The sequence below is a fragment of the Rhipicephalus sanguineus genome, chromosome 1 (assembly GCF_013339695.2).
Source record: "Rhipicephalus sanguineus isolate Rsan-2018 chromosome 1, BIME_Rsan_1.4, whole genome shotgun sequence".
NCBI lineage: Eukaryota > Metazoa > Arthropoda > Arachnida > Ixodida > Ixodidae > Rhipicephalus > Rhipicephalus sanguineus.
In genome coordinates, this window is record NC_051176.1 from 254650798 (window position 1) to 254665639 (window position 14842).

General features: G+C 42.4%; 1 protein-coding gene and 1 long non-coding RNA gene across 3 annotated transcripts in view; one reads left to right on the forward strand and one right to left on the reverse strand.

The window, feature by feature from the left end:
* LOC119378166 (uncharacterized) overlaps positions 1–8735 on the forward strand; it is a 48818-nt gene extending 40083 nt beyond the window's left edge. For both annotated transcript variants that reach the window (XM_049411400.1, XM_037647406.2), the window contains 3 exons: positions 538–681; positions 1923–2037; positions 8578–8735. In XM_049411400.1, coding sequence (XP_049267357.1) covers positions 538–681; positions 1923–2003 — 225 coding nt within the window. In that variant the 3' untranslated portion in view covers positions 2004–2037; positions 8578–8735. The remainder of the gene's footprint in view (positions 1–537; positions 682–1922; positions 2038–8577) is intronic.
* LOC119378233 (uncharacterized) overlaps positions 1–14842 on the reverse strand; it is a 48341-nt gene that overhangs the window by 6416 nt on the left and 27083 nt on the right. The gene's annotated exons all lie outside the window — the stretch shown is intronic.

Consider the following 14842-nt stretch of genomic DNA (forward strand, 5'->3'; position numbering starts at 1 on the left):
CTTTGTCACTGTTCAATTCCAGCAACCTGTCTAAATCGGCATACTTGTCAAAATCTGCTAGACGCTCTTTGGCCTAGTGACAATTTGTCACAATAGCCAAATGTGATATATATGCTGTTATAAAAGGACGCAGAAAACACAATTTACAGCAGATTTTTTTTTGTGTGTGTCTTTTTGTTGAGCGTAACCAGCCCTCCATTTTTCCTCAACTACTGTGCATTAAAAATATTTATTATTCTAACATAATTGCCTTCTGTATATATATATATATATGAGGAACACTGGAATAACTGGTGAAGGCTATTACCTAATGTTATTTAGTATAATCTTCCAGAAGTTATTTTTCTGTTTGTAAGGTTACAGTTCAGCAACAAATGTGGACAAAATAAGGAGGTGTAATGAGTGCTCTATGAAATGAAAGCATATCATAAGTGCATAACGAAGTCTCTGTAGAAGCACTGACCCCTACCATTATGCACACCATCATTACTAGACAAAGGATATATGTAAATAACGTTTTCAACGATTCTTTTACAGAATATGGTAAAGGAAGGCCAAGCAATGCACTGCCCACAATGTCGTGTTATTGTCATGAAAAAATGGGGTTGTGACTGGCTCAAATGCTCTGTGTGCCAGACAGAAATCTGCTGGGTTACTAAAGGTCCGCGATGGGGACCACAGGTTGGTACTCAATGTTTGCTGTGCTTTAATGTCTTGTGTCCTGGCCTGTATTGTTGAAAAGTTGGTATTCTCTTGAAATGTTGTAGTTGACTAGTGTCAGTCAATTCAACAATATATACTTTTGCATTAATATGTTAACATTGTCAGGGGCACTAAAGTGAAACAAGAAAGTAGTTTATACTGATAAATTGTACATTGTAAACTCTAGTGATGTTAATTTCACCACCGTAGGTTTATTAATAGATGAGAAAATCAATGTCGAAAGTTTGACTTTTAAATTTCCTGCTGAATTCTCTGATGGTAACATCAAAATTTTCTGAAATTTTCTGAAACTTGGTATGTTGAGTCTCTGGCTTCCTCAGAAGACAATGCACTTAATTTTTAACAATTAGGAACTACGTAGGCCCTGTTACACAACCCCAAAATCTATGACATACTGGTGCAGGAACTTCAAGGTGGCGTTGCGCATTTGCCTTTTGCATGTTTTCTCGTCTGCCGAGCGCCTTCGCACAGCAAGCGTGGTGTTTTGGGTATCATGAAATAATAATTTACTAGTACGAGAAAAATCGTTTTTCTCTTTAGTGTCCCTTTAAATCCTGGTGTTTTATTTACCAAAACCACAGTATGTTTATGAGGTGTGCTGTAGTGGGGGATTCTGTATTAACTGACCACCTGGGGTTTTTTACCATGCACCTAAATCTAAATATACATGGGTGTTTTTGCATATTGGCTCCATTAAAATGCATCCCCCCTGACCAGGCATCGAACTTGCATTTTGTAGGTAGTTAATTCAGTAATGTGAATGTCAAACAAAGATTTTGGTGAGTTTACACTATTTACATGACGGAGGAGTGTGTTAAAAAATGGCCTCTTAGAGGTGCCACTAATATAGACTGAATAGTCAGAACGCAATGCACATTTCAATTTTTTCTACAGTGAAATGCTTCCATTGACTCAATCACCATCGGAGTGACTGTGGTAGTACATGCGCATACCGCACTTGCTTGTGGATGATTGTCGTCAATGAATAAATAACTGCCAATTATATTACATAATTTGCATGCAAGTGAAGTTATAAACAAAAGATTTTGCACTTTGTCGAATACTTGTTAAAAGTTTGTTGTAGAACAACACATATTTCTTTCTTTGTTACAATTGTAAGAACTTTCCACTGACAGGGCATCAATATTTATTGTGATGCTGGTGCTGTGCACTGTTTCACTTCTTTTTTTTTTCTCCAGGGCAAAGGAGATACTTCTGCTGGCTGCAAATGTGGAGTGAATGGAGTAAAATGCCATCCCAAGTGCAATTACTGCCACTGATCTTTGCACATCAAGTGAAACGAGTGAGAGATGTGTAGGTGCATTTTTTTAATAATGGCAAGAAAACATTTCCTTGGTGCCAATTTTGCCAATAAGGACTGGCATTTAGGTTATAACAGTCCTAGTACTTGTGCACTTCAGCGAGTAACCCGTACAATGCATGCAAAATGAAATTCATAGACCCTCTCCATTTCACTTTTGTTGTGTATTGCTTGAAGGCTTTTGGTATTGTGCGCTTACAAAGTACTGTTCACCACTTTATAAAACACATATAACCTTCCCAGGCTTTCTCATAAATTGAAATACATCTATTGATACATTTAAACCTAGATAGTACAACAAACGCCATGCATGTACGAAATATGTTTGCTACTTCAAAAGTTTGGTATATTAGTTGGACATGCTTTCAAAACTACCAGTGCAAAACACAAGGTGCATTAGAGATGATTTGTTTTCAAAAATCACATGTACCTCATTTACTTGCAAAAACTGATGACGGAACTCTGTATAGGTAAGTAGTTTCCACCTGACAATGCTACTGCTCATGTTTATTAGTAGAGCTGTGCGAATAGCAAAATTTTGGGTGCGAAGCGAATTCGAATAATAAAGATTGAGTGCGAATCGAATCGAATAATTTCGAATAATTTTCAAATATTTCTCAAATATTTTTCGAATAATTCGAAGTGAAATTACAGAAAAAGTTGCAGAGAATCCCTAAGTATGTTCTTGTGAGATAGCAACATGAAAGTGTTTCTTTTCGCTAGGTTGATGAAGCGCTGGTGGGGTCATATTTCATAGTTGTCTTTCTTATCAAGAATGAGGCAATGTAGAGGCCGAATTGTATTTATGTACATGATTTAGTGCAACCAAAGTGTTGCCGACAACACTTTACACGTAATAGGCAGAGATGCCATTTCCTCAGCCTCTCCTCCTCTTTCAACTGCTGTGGAAGCTCCCTTCAAGTCCGGAGTTCCAAATCTGTCTCGTAGACGTCGATATATAAGAACATCTGAAATTTTGGATGCTAAAAAGCTTCGGCGTCCGATTTTTCGGACTTCCTGCCCAAATTTCAGGTCCAAAACAGCTTTAATTGAGCCCCCAACTCTGCCACATCTTTCATCTCCATATTGGAACCAGCGTTTTCTTGAGTTAATACATTTGCGACAGTAGCGGAGCTTGAAAGGCAGCTTTGCCGCACTACGGGGGTGTGATGAGGTGAAGCATATTGAAAATCTAGGGACCACTTCCAAACGGACTTTGTCTCTTGGCTAAGTTCGACCGTAACGGAGCTTGAAAGGCAGCTTTGCCGCAATACGAGAGTGTAATGAGTTGAAGCATATTGAAAATCTGAAGGGGTCACTTTCAACCGGACGTTGACTGCATTTGTATTTGGGAAGTTCGAATAGTTCGAATAGTAAAATTTCAGTGCGAATCGAATCGAATAGCAAACACTATTCGAAAAATATTCGAAATTTCGAATATTCGCATACCCCTATTTATTAGCTGTGTTTGTATGTACCCTCTTGCACCCTCTTCATTATGAACAAGGGACCCGTATTGGCCCAGAAACATCAACATGCTATGTTTGTTTTCCTTTGGACAAGGCGAGTGCCTGTTTTACTTCTTCAATGAATCTCCCTCGCCTGATGAGCTTTCATCGAACCTTGGACTAGGTTGTATGTAGAGTGCCTCGAACATACAAAACGCAAAACGAGCTTAAGTGAGCTATGAAACATAAGGCGATTGATGACAAGACCACTGTGATCAGTCTCTGGCTTCTCATACCTGAGGAGTTTAGAAAACTAAGCAAGTTGGTATTGGTTAATTTTTTAATGACTCATTCAGACACTGTTGAGTTACAGTCAATTCCACTTCTTGTAACCAAACTGAACTGGGCAAAGGCAGACTGTTCTGTCGCAGACATCTTGCAAAATATTTTGGTCGTTGGGAAAGTGTTCAAAGTAGCTGAAAGTACACTGTAAGTAGAATCATTATATGTGGGTTTCACTGTGTATAGAGGGACAGGACTGCGAGGCTTGAGTTTGACTTTTATTGTGGGGAGTTTAGGTATTCTGACACAAGCTTCGTTTAATGATTCATTTTATGTTTCATACTGCAGTTTAAAAAAAATTTTGCAGACCCCGTGGAAAAAAAAAGAAAAAAGGATTATACTTCGCAAAAGCAATAAACGTTCAAGTTTTGAACACACTTGTTTATTGCTTCTAACGTGAACGTTAACAATGGCATGCACAACCTATTGCTCTCTACTGCAACTTCTAGTTCTTGAGTATTGATTCTCAAATACTCATAGTTTATTCATTTACAGTCTAGCAAAAGTCAGTTTAATTGTGCTGAGCTGAGTAAAACACTTTCTTTTGTGGCTTGAATATCTTCTACACTGTGGTTGCTTGTGTCTTGACTACAGTTTTACCAGTGAAGCACAAACCTATTTCACCTATTATTCCACATTGGTTTGTACTATGTGATTATATTCTGTGAATTACGATCACTATTTCATATGCACACAATTTCCATGAGCTGAAGCACTTTCACTCTGAAGCGCTAGAAAAGAATCCACATGCAATAGTAAATGTACAGTTTGTGTTCAAATTTGACTCCTGGTTTATATCCAGGTATTGGGACGTTAAACCCCAGATATTATTATTATTATTATTATTATTATTATTATTATTATTATTATTATTATTATTATTATTATTATTATTATTATTCAAATTTGACTGGGCTTCTGACATTCAAGCCAGTGTTGTGCAGTTTTTTAAATATGTTGTGGAAAAACCAAGAAAAGCTAGACTTGGGTGACTGATTTTCTTAACCACGGTGAACATCAGCAGTTATGAGTCTCCAAAACTTTGCTCCAATAGGAAATTCATTGTTGTCTTGAGATGAGCCTCCAGAACTTGTGGGAAAGTTTGGGGATTAGTTAAGGTGACACCTGAAGAACTTTCGTGAACTTCTTTACGATGCTAAAAGTCTTGTTAGCTTTTTGAAGCATGCAGCTTGCATTCAGCTATGAGTGCATGCTGTATATAGTGATGCAAGGCATGCCCAGTTAGTGAGGTGGCCTTTACTGAGTTGGCATTTCTGTTGGTTCACTAGTTTTTGTATACTTGCTCCACAAACCTCGGAATCTTGCAGACAGCACATGCAGTGAAATGCAGATGCAGTTGGAGCAGGAGAGTGTGCCACAATGCATGTACATCAGTGTTACAAGCACTTTGCCTAGATCAGTGTTGTAGTATAGTACTCAAGGTAAGCCCAAAGGATAGGTGTTGATGTTTGTTGGCACCCAATGCAAGCACAACCTTTGTCAGAAAAAATCTAGGAATGAGCTCATAAATTTATTCAACTTTTGAAAGAATGACTTTAGGTGCTAGGAGCTTGGTTTCACAGTGACAAACACGTGCGTTTACACCTCGAGAACAAAGAGTAGACTGTTGTTTGATTTGCAGGCAAGGACAAGTTCCGACGCGTGGCGGCCGGGGCATATCGTTGTTGGGATCATTGTCTTGATACCAAGAAAGGGCAACGCCTAATGACCCCAAGGCGAGGGGAACCGGTTAAGGAAGAGCAAAGGAAACCCCGCGGTATTGTACAGAGAGAACACCAGTCCTGTGAGGTGATGGCCAGGGGCACTCGATTCCCAGAAGGAAGTGGCAGGTGTTTGCTACATGGGTATTTTCAGAGTAGTCCCCTTGTCTATCTACACACAGCTGCTGCCATTTTTGGAGGTCATGGGATTAAGGAGAAAAAGCTTCATTTAGGATGCTCTTCACTACATTAGCCTCAGCACTTTGAATGGCTGCCACATCTTCAAGATGTTTTTCTTTCAGTTGCAGTTTTTGGAATAACAAAAAGAATAGCCACACTGCAATAGGGTAGGTGAAACATAACTGTGGTAAAGCAGTAATATGGTGTTTGGCTAGATATATCTGCACTGATGCAGTAGCAGGAGGTTTGATGCAGGGCTTCATTGTTCAACATGAACCACTTTCCAGGAGACCACAAATCATGATGGCACAGATGGGTAGCTCGGTGGGAACATTTTAGCATGTCAGTGTGAAAGTTTTGGTTTCTTTCTTTTATCGGGAATGTGCAAAAGATGGGCCAAGCGAAGGCAAACGCACTCATGTAGTGCTTCACTCTGTGTGTTAATTACTATAGTAGTAGCACCTATTTTCTTCTGCAGCAGTGAAAGCTAATGCAAATGTGGGATCACTTCCAAGTTCAGCAGACTATCTGTCTGGTTGCTCTCTGTTCATCGGTCATTGTGTGATAGGATATTTGCATTTGCGTAGTTTGTTATGTCTGTAGCAAAGCTGAAGATAAACAGGGTGAAAAAACACGGCAAACGCACAGGACAAGCGCTGACTTCCAACTGAATTTTTATTCACATGAAAGTGTCATATAAGTGCCTGTGGGAAGAGATACAAAAAAAAAGAAGAAAAAAAAAGAACAGGAATAAGATGCGCTGACACGAAAACAGCGAAAACCGTCAACAGTCACAGTGGCCTGCTGCGCAAGCCCCCGCATTCCAAGAAACAGAGCTCCCTGTCAGATAGTGCAACCGATGGTTTGCTTACACACCCGCTCCTTTCTCGCACCATCTGAGCTACCTCACTTATTATGTGCGCTTGCTCATCCTTCATCTTATCGACGACTGTGGTCCCATTAAACTGCGGAGTGCACCCACACATGCTCACATGCAGTGCCAGGAAGCCTTCTTAACCATTACGTACCTTATTGGCATGCTCACATAAGCACTCATTCAGGCATGTAAATAGTGGCCATCATATTGTATATGCACTCTGTGTCCCATCGCCTTAAGAATATAGGACAGCGTGTTAATGTGAAAGTTGTTTTCAGTGTTCCCGACAAGTTGTCCCAGCTGGCAAATAGGACCTGTCCCGTAAAGACTCGGGAAGCAATGTGAAGTCAAACACAGCACACAGTTTGTTGGCTGTGTGCAGGTCGTTGTGTACAAGATCCCCTTGTCTTGCGGGGCGTGTTACGTGGACCAGACAGGCAGATGCCTGAACGAGCGCTTACGTGAGCATGCCAATAAGGCACATAATGGTAAAGAAGGCTTCCTGGCACTGCATGTGAGAACGTGTGGGTGCACTCCACAGTTTCATGGGACCACAGTCGTCGATAAGGTGAAGGATGAGCGAGCGCGCAAAATCAATGAGGCAGCTCAGATGGTGCGAGAAAGAAGTGGGTGCGTAAGCAAACCATCGGTTGCACTATCTAACAGAGAGCTCTGTTTCTTGGAATGCGGGTTTTTGCTGTTTTCATGTCAGCACATCTTTTTCCTGTTCTTTTTTTCTCCTGTTTGTTTTTATCTGTTTCCGCAGATACTTATATGATGCTTTCATGTCAATAAAAATTCAGTTGGAATTCAGCGCTTGTCCTGTGTGTTTGCTTTTTGATGCCCATGTTTTTTCGCACTGTTTATCTTCATGAATAACCAACTAGTCCAGTCAGCTACATTATGTAGCAAAACATTTATCAACAAGGCGGTAGCACTGCCACACACATGGTGGATACAGTGGGAAGAATTAAAGGTAAAGCACGTGAAGTCTCACACTTGAGGTTCCTAGACAAGACAACTTGCATGAGGCTCTCTCGAGAGAGAGTCAGCCAATTCGAAGGTTGGCAAGGCCACTGTAGTTCTGTGGTAGGTTGGTGGCTACTTCTGGTTGCGCTTCTGCTGCGGATGGAGAATTTGGAACTGGTTCCTCCAGTGGCCAACATTGGAAGAATTCCTGTGGCGCATCTGCATTTGACTTTGCAGAGCAGCCTACTGGAACTGCGGTGTGCTTGCAACGTAACTGGTCAACACGGCACCTAAGTACTCCTTGCCCAGTTTTTACCTTTACTGGTCAATATCCTTCCAGTTTAAACACCTCTCTCGGCAGCCAATGTTGTTTCGTTCCAAGATTTCTGCAGAAAACAGTTGCCCACCAGGGAGACACTTTACTTTTCTGCAGATGGTGGTTATCTGTGGTGGAGGTCCAGCCACATGGGCACTCTTGTGGTCAGGTTGCCCTCATACATTTCAGCCCCCCTTCAATGCAACGCACAGTTCTCTCAGCCAATGACTTCTTTGTTTGAGTTTCTGTGTGACATTATATGCCTAGTATAGTTTTAATGTTACTTTATTTGCTATGAATACATATATACATCATTCTCTTAACAGGTCATCATAGGCATTAAAAAAACTGGTGATTAGAACCAAGAAAAAAGAAGTAGCTTTTGCTGATGAACAGTTTGACATGGTTAAGTTGATGAGCCGTTGCGACATGAGGGTAAATTGGCTGTCATGTACACTGTATATGTGCTTTGGATGTCACAGTTTTATGTAGTTCCCATCCACCCTTTCATCTATCTATGTGTGCACACAAAAGTGACGCAGAACAAGGATGTCTTGTTGATTTAGTGCTGTTGACAATGCGTCATAGTGTTGAGAAGTTAGAGACTGCCATTACTTTTCCAGTGCTATAGATATGTGAGGAATCTTCTTAATCTGTGAATATGTTCTTATATTTTTCAGTAACATTGAAAATAGGACAAGTTGGACAAGACTGATACTGCACTATTTCAGAGATCAGCATTTTTGGAGAATTTCTCTAGTCACTTGATTAAACTGGAAGGCAATGTTTGTAATGTTGATGGATACAATAAAGCTGTAATAGCTACAACTAAGAATGTTGTAATACTTTCACGGCTGAACAAAATGATGGTTTTCATATTAAGAAGCATGCAACATTTTTTTATTATGTATGAGAAAGCATGGTCAGAGCATACAGGGTCATTCCATGTCAAATTTTCCACCCGATTCTTAGACCATCCCCAACTTCATAAAAAAAAAAAGTTATATATCTATGTGTGTGTGTGTGCACGATGATTTGTTCCTAAAAGAATGCCTCGTCAAACGTATTCAACAATGACAAAAAAATTGATCATTTGAAGGCACTTTAAGTTGTGCCAGTTGGCGACACCATGTGGGAAAAAAAATTTTGCCAGAAATTTTCTGTATTCGCTGTTACCATATTTGTATCATAAATGGCAGAATTATTTTCTAATAGCAAACGTTATTGCTATTAGAAAATAATTAGAACACTATTTCATCATTTTTATTTGAGTGATTTACTCCTACAAATGTCAAAATTATAACATTTACTAGGTGCTATTTTACAAAAAAATTGGGCCGATATAAAAACCCAGGCTTTTTCATGCAAATTAATGCTCATAGCATGTATCTTCCACCAGAATTTCACTTATGTACCACCGTTATGAAAAACCCATGGGAAAAAAACGCAGAAATCGGAAAATATGGCCTATGTTTGGGTAATAGAGCACTGTAGCGGACCTCTGAAAGATTCAGCAATTAGCAGTCATCGTAAAAAAAATGACATTAACTGTTTGGGCAAAAAGTTTGAAAAAGTTTTAACGTTGAGACCCAGCATCGGGAAAAGATTGGATGCAAGGTGAGCTTGGCCGTACGGTTTTCATGCCAGTAAATACAATCCTGATTGATGCGCACTGAAATGTGGCAGATAGATTCACTGCGCCCAAATTAATGTAAGATAGGAAAATCAAGTTCAATAATTTCCTCTGGCACGCACATGCGGTGGCAAGGAGTTGTAGCGACGATGTCTCCCCTCTTTTGGCCAGCTAGAGCCAGAAGTTTTTTTTCGAGGTTGGGGGACCAATTTCTATTTAGGTATTTGCGTCTCTGTGTGTTTGTGTGCACATATATATAGTACATGCACATACAAATTGTAAAAATTTCAGGCGGGGCTTGAGCCCCCAAATTACCTTCCTGGCTGTGCCACTGAGTCTGGCCAGCCTGCGCGTTAGGCGAGGGTGTGAAATATCAGGTGGGCTTGCGTTAACCCCTTCAGGCTCCCGAGAGGGTTGCTGAAAATTAATAATGCCACTTCCTCTCCAAGAACCACTCCATCGGCTAGCCGAGTTTGGTCTAATGGAGAGGTATTCCAGGTGTTGTGATGTATTCATTTCTCGATGAGATAGCCTACCCATTCCGCCATCTTCTGCTTTGCATTTCATTTATTCACTGCCCGCGGGTCAGGGCAACATGAGGCCCAGGGGTGTAGCCAGGGGGGCGGGGGTTGGTGGGGGGCTTCAGTTTTGCTTGCGTATATATACATGTGCACATACAAACGCATGCACGAACATACATAAAGTATGGTTGAACCCCCCCCCCCCCGCCCAAAAAAAAATTCTAGCTACGCCCCTGATGAGAGCGTTATATAAGCAACTGCTCCTTTTGCACCCCATGCCGACGCCCATGCTTTCGAGTGACCGACAATTTTTTCAAAGTAGAACAAATTTCATTGCAGCCATTTCCGTGTTTGCCCGAGACAGCGCAGATATTCAAGTATATCCGAAGTTTGCAAGTGGTGCTCTATTGCCTGTGATCGAATGATAAAGGAAAAGAATACATTGTACTGGCCCTAGTTTACAACGTTAACGTTTAAAAACACTGAGAGTGGAGAGATAAATGGAAAGCACACTGCTCAACATTTGCACGTGCCATGTGCAAATGTTGAGTAGTGTAAAACTCTGATGCTAGGATCATATATATATATATATATAGTGGGCAGGGAAACAATGTAAAAAATTGGCCGCGTATCTGCATGCTCCGCTGCAAATGCCGTCAAAAGACTATAGAGGAGGCGCTGCGTGAGATATGGACGCCATCTGACAATACGTCGGGGAAACCCTCTTGTGCAGAGGGTTTCCTTCCTCCGTGGCAGAGGGCGTTCGTCGGCGCGCATAGCATCGCATTTTCAGCGCAGCCGCAATTTCAGCGCAGCTTAAGAGACTAGGGTCTTTAGAATTACGTGTATATGTATTTTCTATTAAAGGAACACACCACCTAATACTTGCCTAGTGATGTTGCGCCTCAGATATGCGTAATATTTACTTTTCGATCGACAACGTTCACAAGTATGGACAGCCGTACCAGTTCAAGATGGGTGGGCGGTAAGCAAGCGGTTCAACTTTGGCCGGGTGGCTGAATCGGGTGACAGACAGACAAACAGAAAGACAGACAGACCAAAATTTCTGCGTTTAAGTTCCCCAAGAAAGACTATCGTCTTTAAAAACTACGGCCCATCCACTCCGTGAAGATGGTCGTACAGCGAAGCTGTCTACCCACCTTGTGGCATTCCTTGCAGTGGCGCTTCCTGCCCTCAGTAGTGGCGGCAACCCTTCGTTGCCGTGTTGCCTCGGCTTCGCTAATTCCTAATTCGCATTTCAAAGTCGTGGGCACTCCGCTGGCGAATTGCCTCAGCTTCGCGAGCTCGCAGTTCGGAGTCGTCGGCTCTCCTCTGGCGCTTAGCCTCTGCTTCGCGAGCTCGCAACGCTGCGTCTTCGGCACGGCGACTTTTATACACGCGAGTCTGTACAAGTGGGTATACCGAGATCATGTGAGGTTAGAAAAGCGCGCGAGTCTATGTGATTGGCTGGCGAGGTCACGTGATGTTCATGGATCTGCAGCTAGATTTCATTTGCGCGCGTATACCTGATTGGTCAAAGCGAGATCATGTGACCTACCGGCTCAGCCAATGGCGTTTCGGAGGACGCTTTGCGATGTGAATCCACCGCTAGATTTGAAATGCGCGTGCTTACATCTTGTTCGTGAAATCGAGATCACGTGCTCTGCTGGCTCAGCCAAGAAATTTTCTGCGGACGCCGACTGCTATTACTACTACTACTACTACTACTACTACTACTACTACTACTACTACTAGTAAAGCACAGGCTAGCCTAAGACAGCCTCGCTGTAAAAATTTTAATGTATTGAGCATTGTCTGGAAAATAGTTGCTATTATGAGGTCAACAACGTGTGCTTAAAGGGACACTAAAGGCAAATATTAAGTCGACGTTGATTGTTGAAATAGCGGTCCAGAAACCTCGTAGTGCTACTTTTATGCCAAGGAAGTGCTTATTTTGAAATAAAATCACGTTTTAGTGGTCCGCATCGCGTTAGCGCACTTCAAATCACCCGCCTGAAATCCGACTTTCATACGTCACTGCTGCCGTACCCAACGTTGCCCGCCTTTACTGCGCGGCCGCCGACACTAGTAGCAGCAGAGCGAAAGTAGCGGGACCCACAGCAGCAACAACGGCAATTATCGAAGCTTGCCCGGCTTGCCGCAATCGCCGCAATGGATGTGGACGGAGAACTTGACAACGAGACATTGGCTCGGGACGCTGGGCTCCAATTCAGCGACTTGAGCCCCGATGAACGCGGTATGCTGCTGAGGGCTCGTAGTCGTCGTTGCATGCGGCATTTTGTCGAACTTTCTGTCAGAGCGACTTGTACGAGCGCGCAAAACACACGCGGCAGTACGCGATCCCGAAACTACCGCTGAGGCGCCACCGCGTGAGCCAAGCAGGGCGCCGGGCGAAGCGCAGTTCGGCGAAAACGGAACCTTTGAACCATGCGCGCCGTTCCCCATGGCAACGCCACAGAGGTTCTTTTTTCCATGGATCAAGGAAACGAACAAACAGCATTTTATTACGTCTTTTGATGTACGGAAGGTTCTTTTTTTATTGCTGCTAGTTTGATTACTAGTGATTTGTTGTAGGCAGACTCTCATACGTCATCGGGATCACTTCGAAAATGTCCCACTCGTGGCGCTCATCATGTGATACATTTACCTTAATTTCTCAGTAAGTAGGGCACTGCTGTTGATAATATTGCCGTTTTAGAAGTTGTCATACATTGAGCTTTCACTCTGACATAAATTGTTATTTGCCTTAAGTAAGTATATCGCGCAGCTACTATATTGCCCGTGCCTCTTCAGAGTACTTCACGGAGCACCTCATCTACCAGGCGCGCAACCAAGTATTTTTCAAGGAGGCGGTCCACCTTTGAGGTAGTGGTTGATGACAATATCATCGACGTCCATGTCACGTGATATTGTTACCTGACGTAATCACCTAGACATGACATTACAACTTAAGGTGTTCGGTCACGTGACTATGTCGCAGAATGTGATCACTTGGATGTGCTCGAATTGTTGAACAGTCAATTTAGAGGGCGGGCGACCCCATAGTTCTGGGTTCCCTAGCAAAAATGCCAATAGGATTTCCTATTGGTCCAATAGGAAATCACTATTGGTTCTATAGGACATCTATTGGAGCTGTATTGGTTGTACAAGACTTCTATGGGTACCAATAGACACCAACAGCCACCACCTATTGGTGTCTTATTAGACCAATAGAAGTTGTATTGGCCAAATAGGGCTGCCTTTTGGTGTGTTATTGGACCAATAGGAGTTGTATTGGTCAAATCGGTGCTGCCTATCTGACTTATTGGGCCAATAGGAGTTGTATTGGTCAAATAAGTACTCCTATTGGTTTCTTAATGTACTAACAGAAGATGTATAAGGCCAACAGGAGTTTTATTGTTCAAACAGCTACCGCCTATTGGTAGCTGTTTATAACATCTTATGACTGATTGAGCGCGTCGGACCCGATCCCGATCAAATTTCTTGATCATGATTGGCTATATTATACGCAAGCTGCAGACGGGATCAATTCACTTTTGATAAGTCTGATCCCGATTGAGCTTAATCGTACACCGTGAGACACCGTGTGCAGTTAGCAACTCACGCGACTAAAAGAGTCATATAAAAAGGCTGCGTGTCGACCACGGCGGTACGGTGTCTCCGTACATGCCGTGCGGTAAACGGGCACTATAGTAAAACACGCTAAAGAAGAACTTGCGAAGGAATCGACAACACAGACACCACAGAATAATAATAAAGAAACCGCCATGAGATCACAACCGGCATAGAACCAGCCAGGTGACGAACAACAAAAAAAAAAAAGTGAGACGGTGCGCGAGGTGGCGACGCTGCATGTTTGAACATTTTTTTTTTTTTTACATGTTCCTTGGTTAAGCAGGCTAAGCCATGTGCTAAGCTATAAGTAAGCTTTGGATAATATGTAAAGTTTATAACTATTTATGCTAAGCAATATAAGTAGTCTGTAAAGATACAGGAGAAAGAATTGTGGATCTGCAAACGCGACCGACCGTGCGTTTGGCGCGCCATCCGCGCTCGGCCGATACGAAGACAAGCCCAGCCTGCGGCCAAGCTAAGCCAAAACGTTGTGTCCTGTCGCCATAGCGCGCGCTTTTGTGTGATCTCGATGCTTCACGTAAGCCTGCTTACACGATGTTTGCTTTAGTGTGCTTCCGCGACGATAACGTGAAGACTGTGTTCAGCGTGCACCAGATGGAGACGTTCTGAGCCATAAATGTCTTGGATTTCGACCGATTTCGACTCTACAAAGTGGCACCAAGAATAATGGCAAGACGAGCAACAAGGCCCATGTGCTCCGATTGTTTGGTGAGTTGAGTGGCATGGTAGTTACTCCTATTTAGTATTTATTTGATATCACCTTTTTTTTGTATTCAAACTTGGGACGAAGCCTGAAAGGTCGGGGAAAACAGTCCCTCGTCCTTTGTATCCGGTATTGATGACGCGAGACCAGCAACGCCTCGATTGCAAGTCCACACGCTCTCAGAAGTTGAATGATTGAGCGCACATATATTGTAGTTTGTTTTTGTTTGTCAGTATGCACAAAGAAACGTAGCATAGATTAGAGGTAAAGGACAGGCGCCCTGCTCGTGAGTGTAGTTGGAGTCTCGCAAGCCCTTTGTAAGTATTTACAACGTGCGTGTTAAGCCGAAAACGAGTTTATCGCTCATAGTAAAACGCTTAGTCGATGCTGTTTGTGTTGTAGTGCGCTCCAATCGGCTTATCATACTTGTT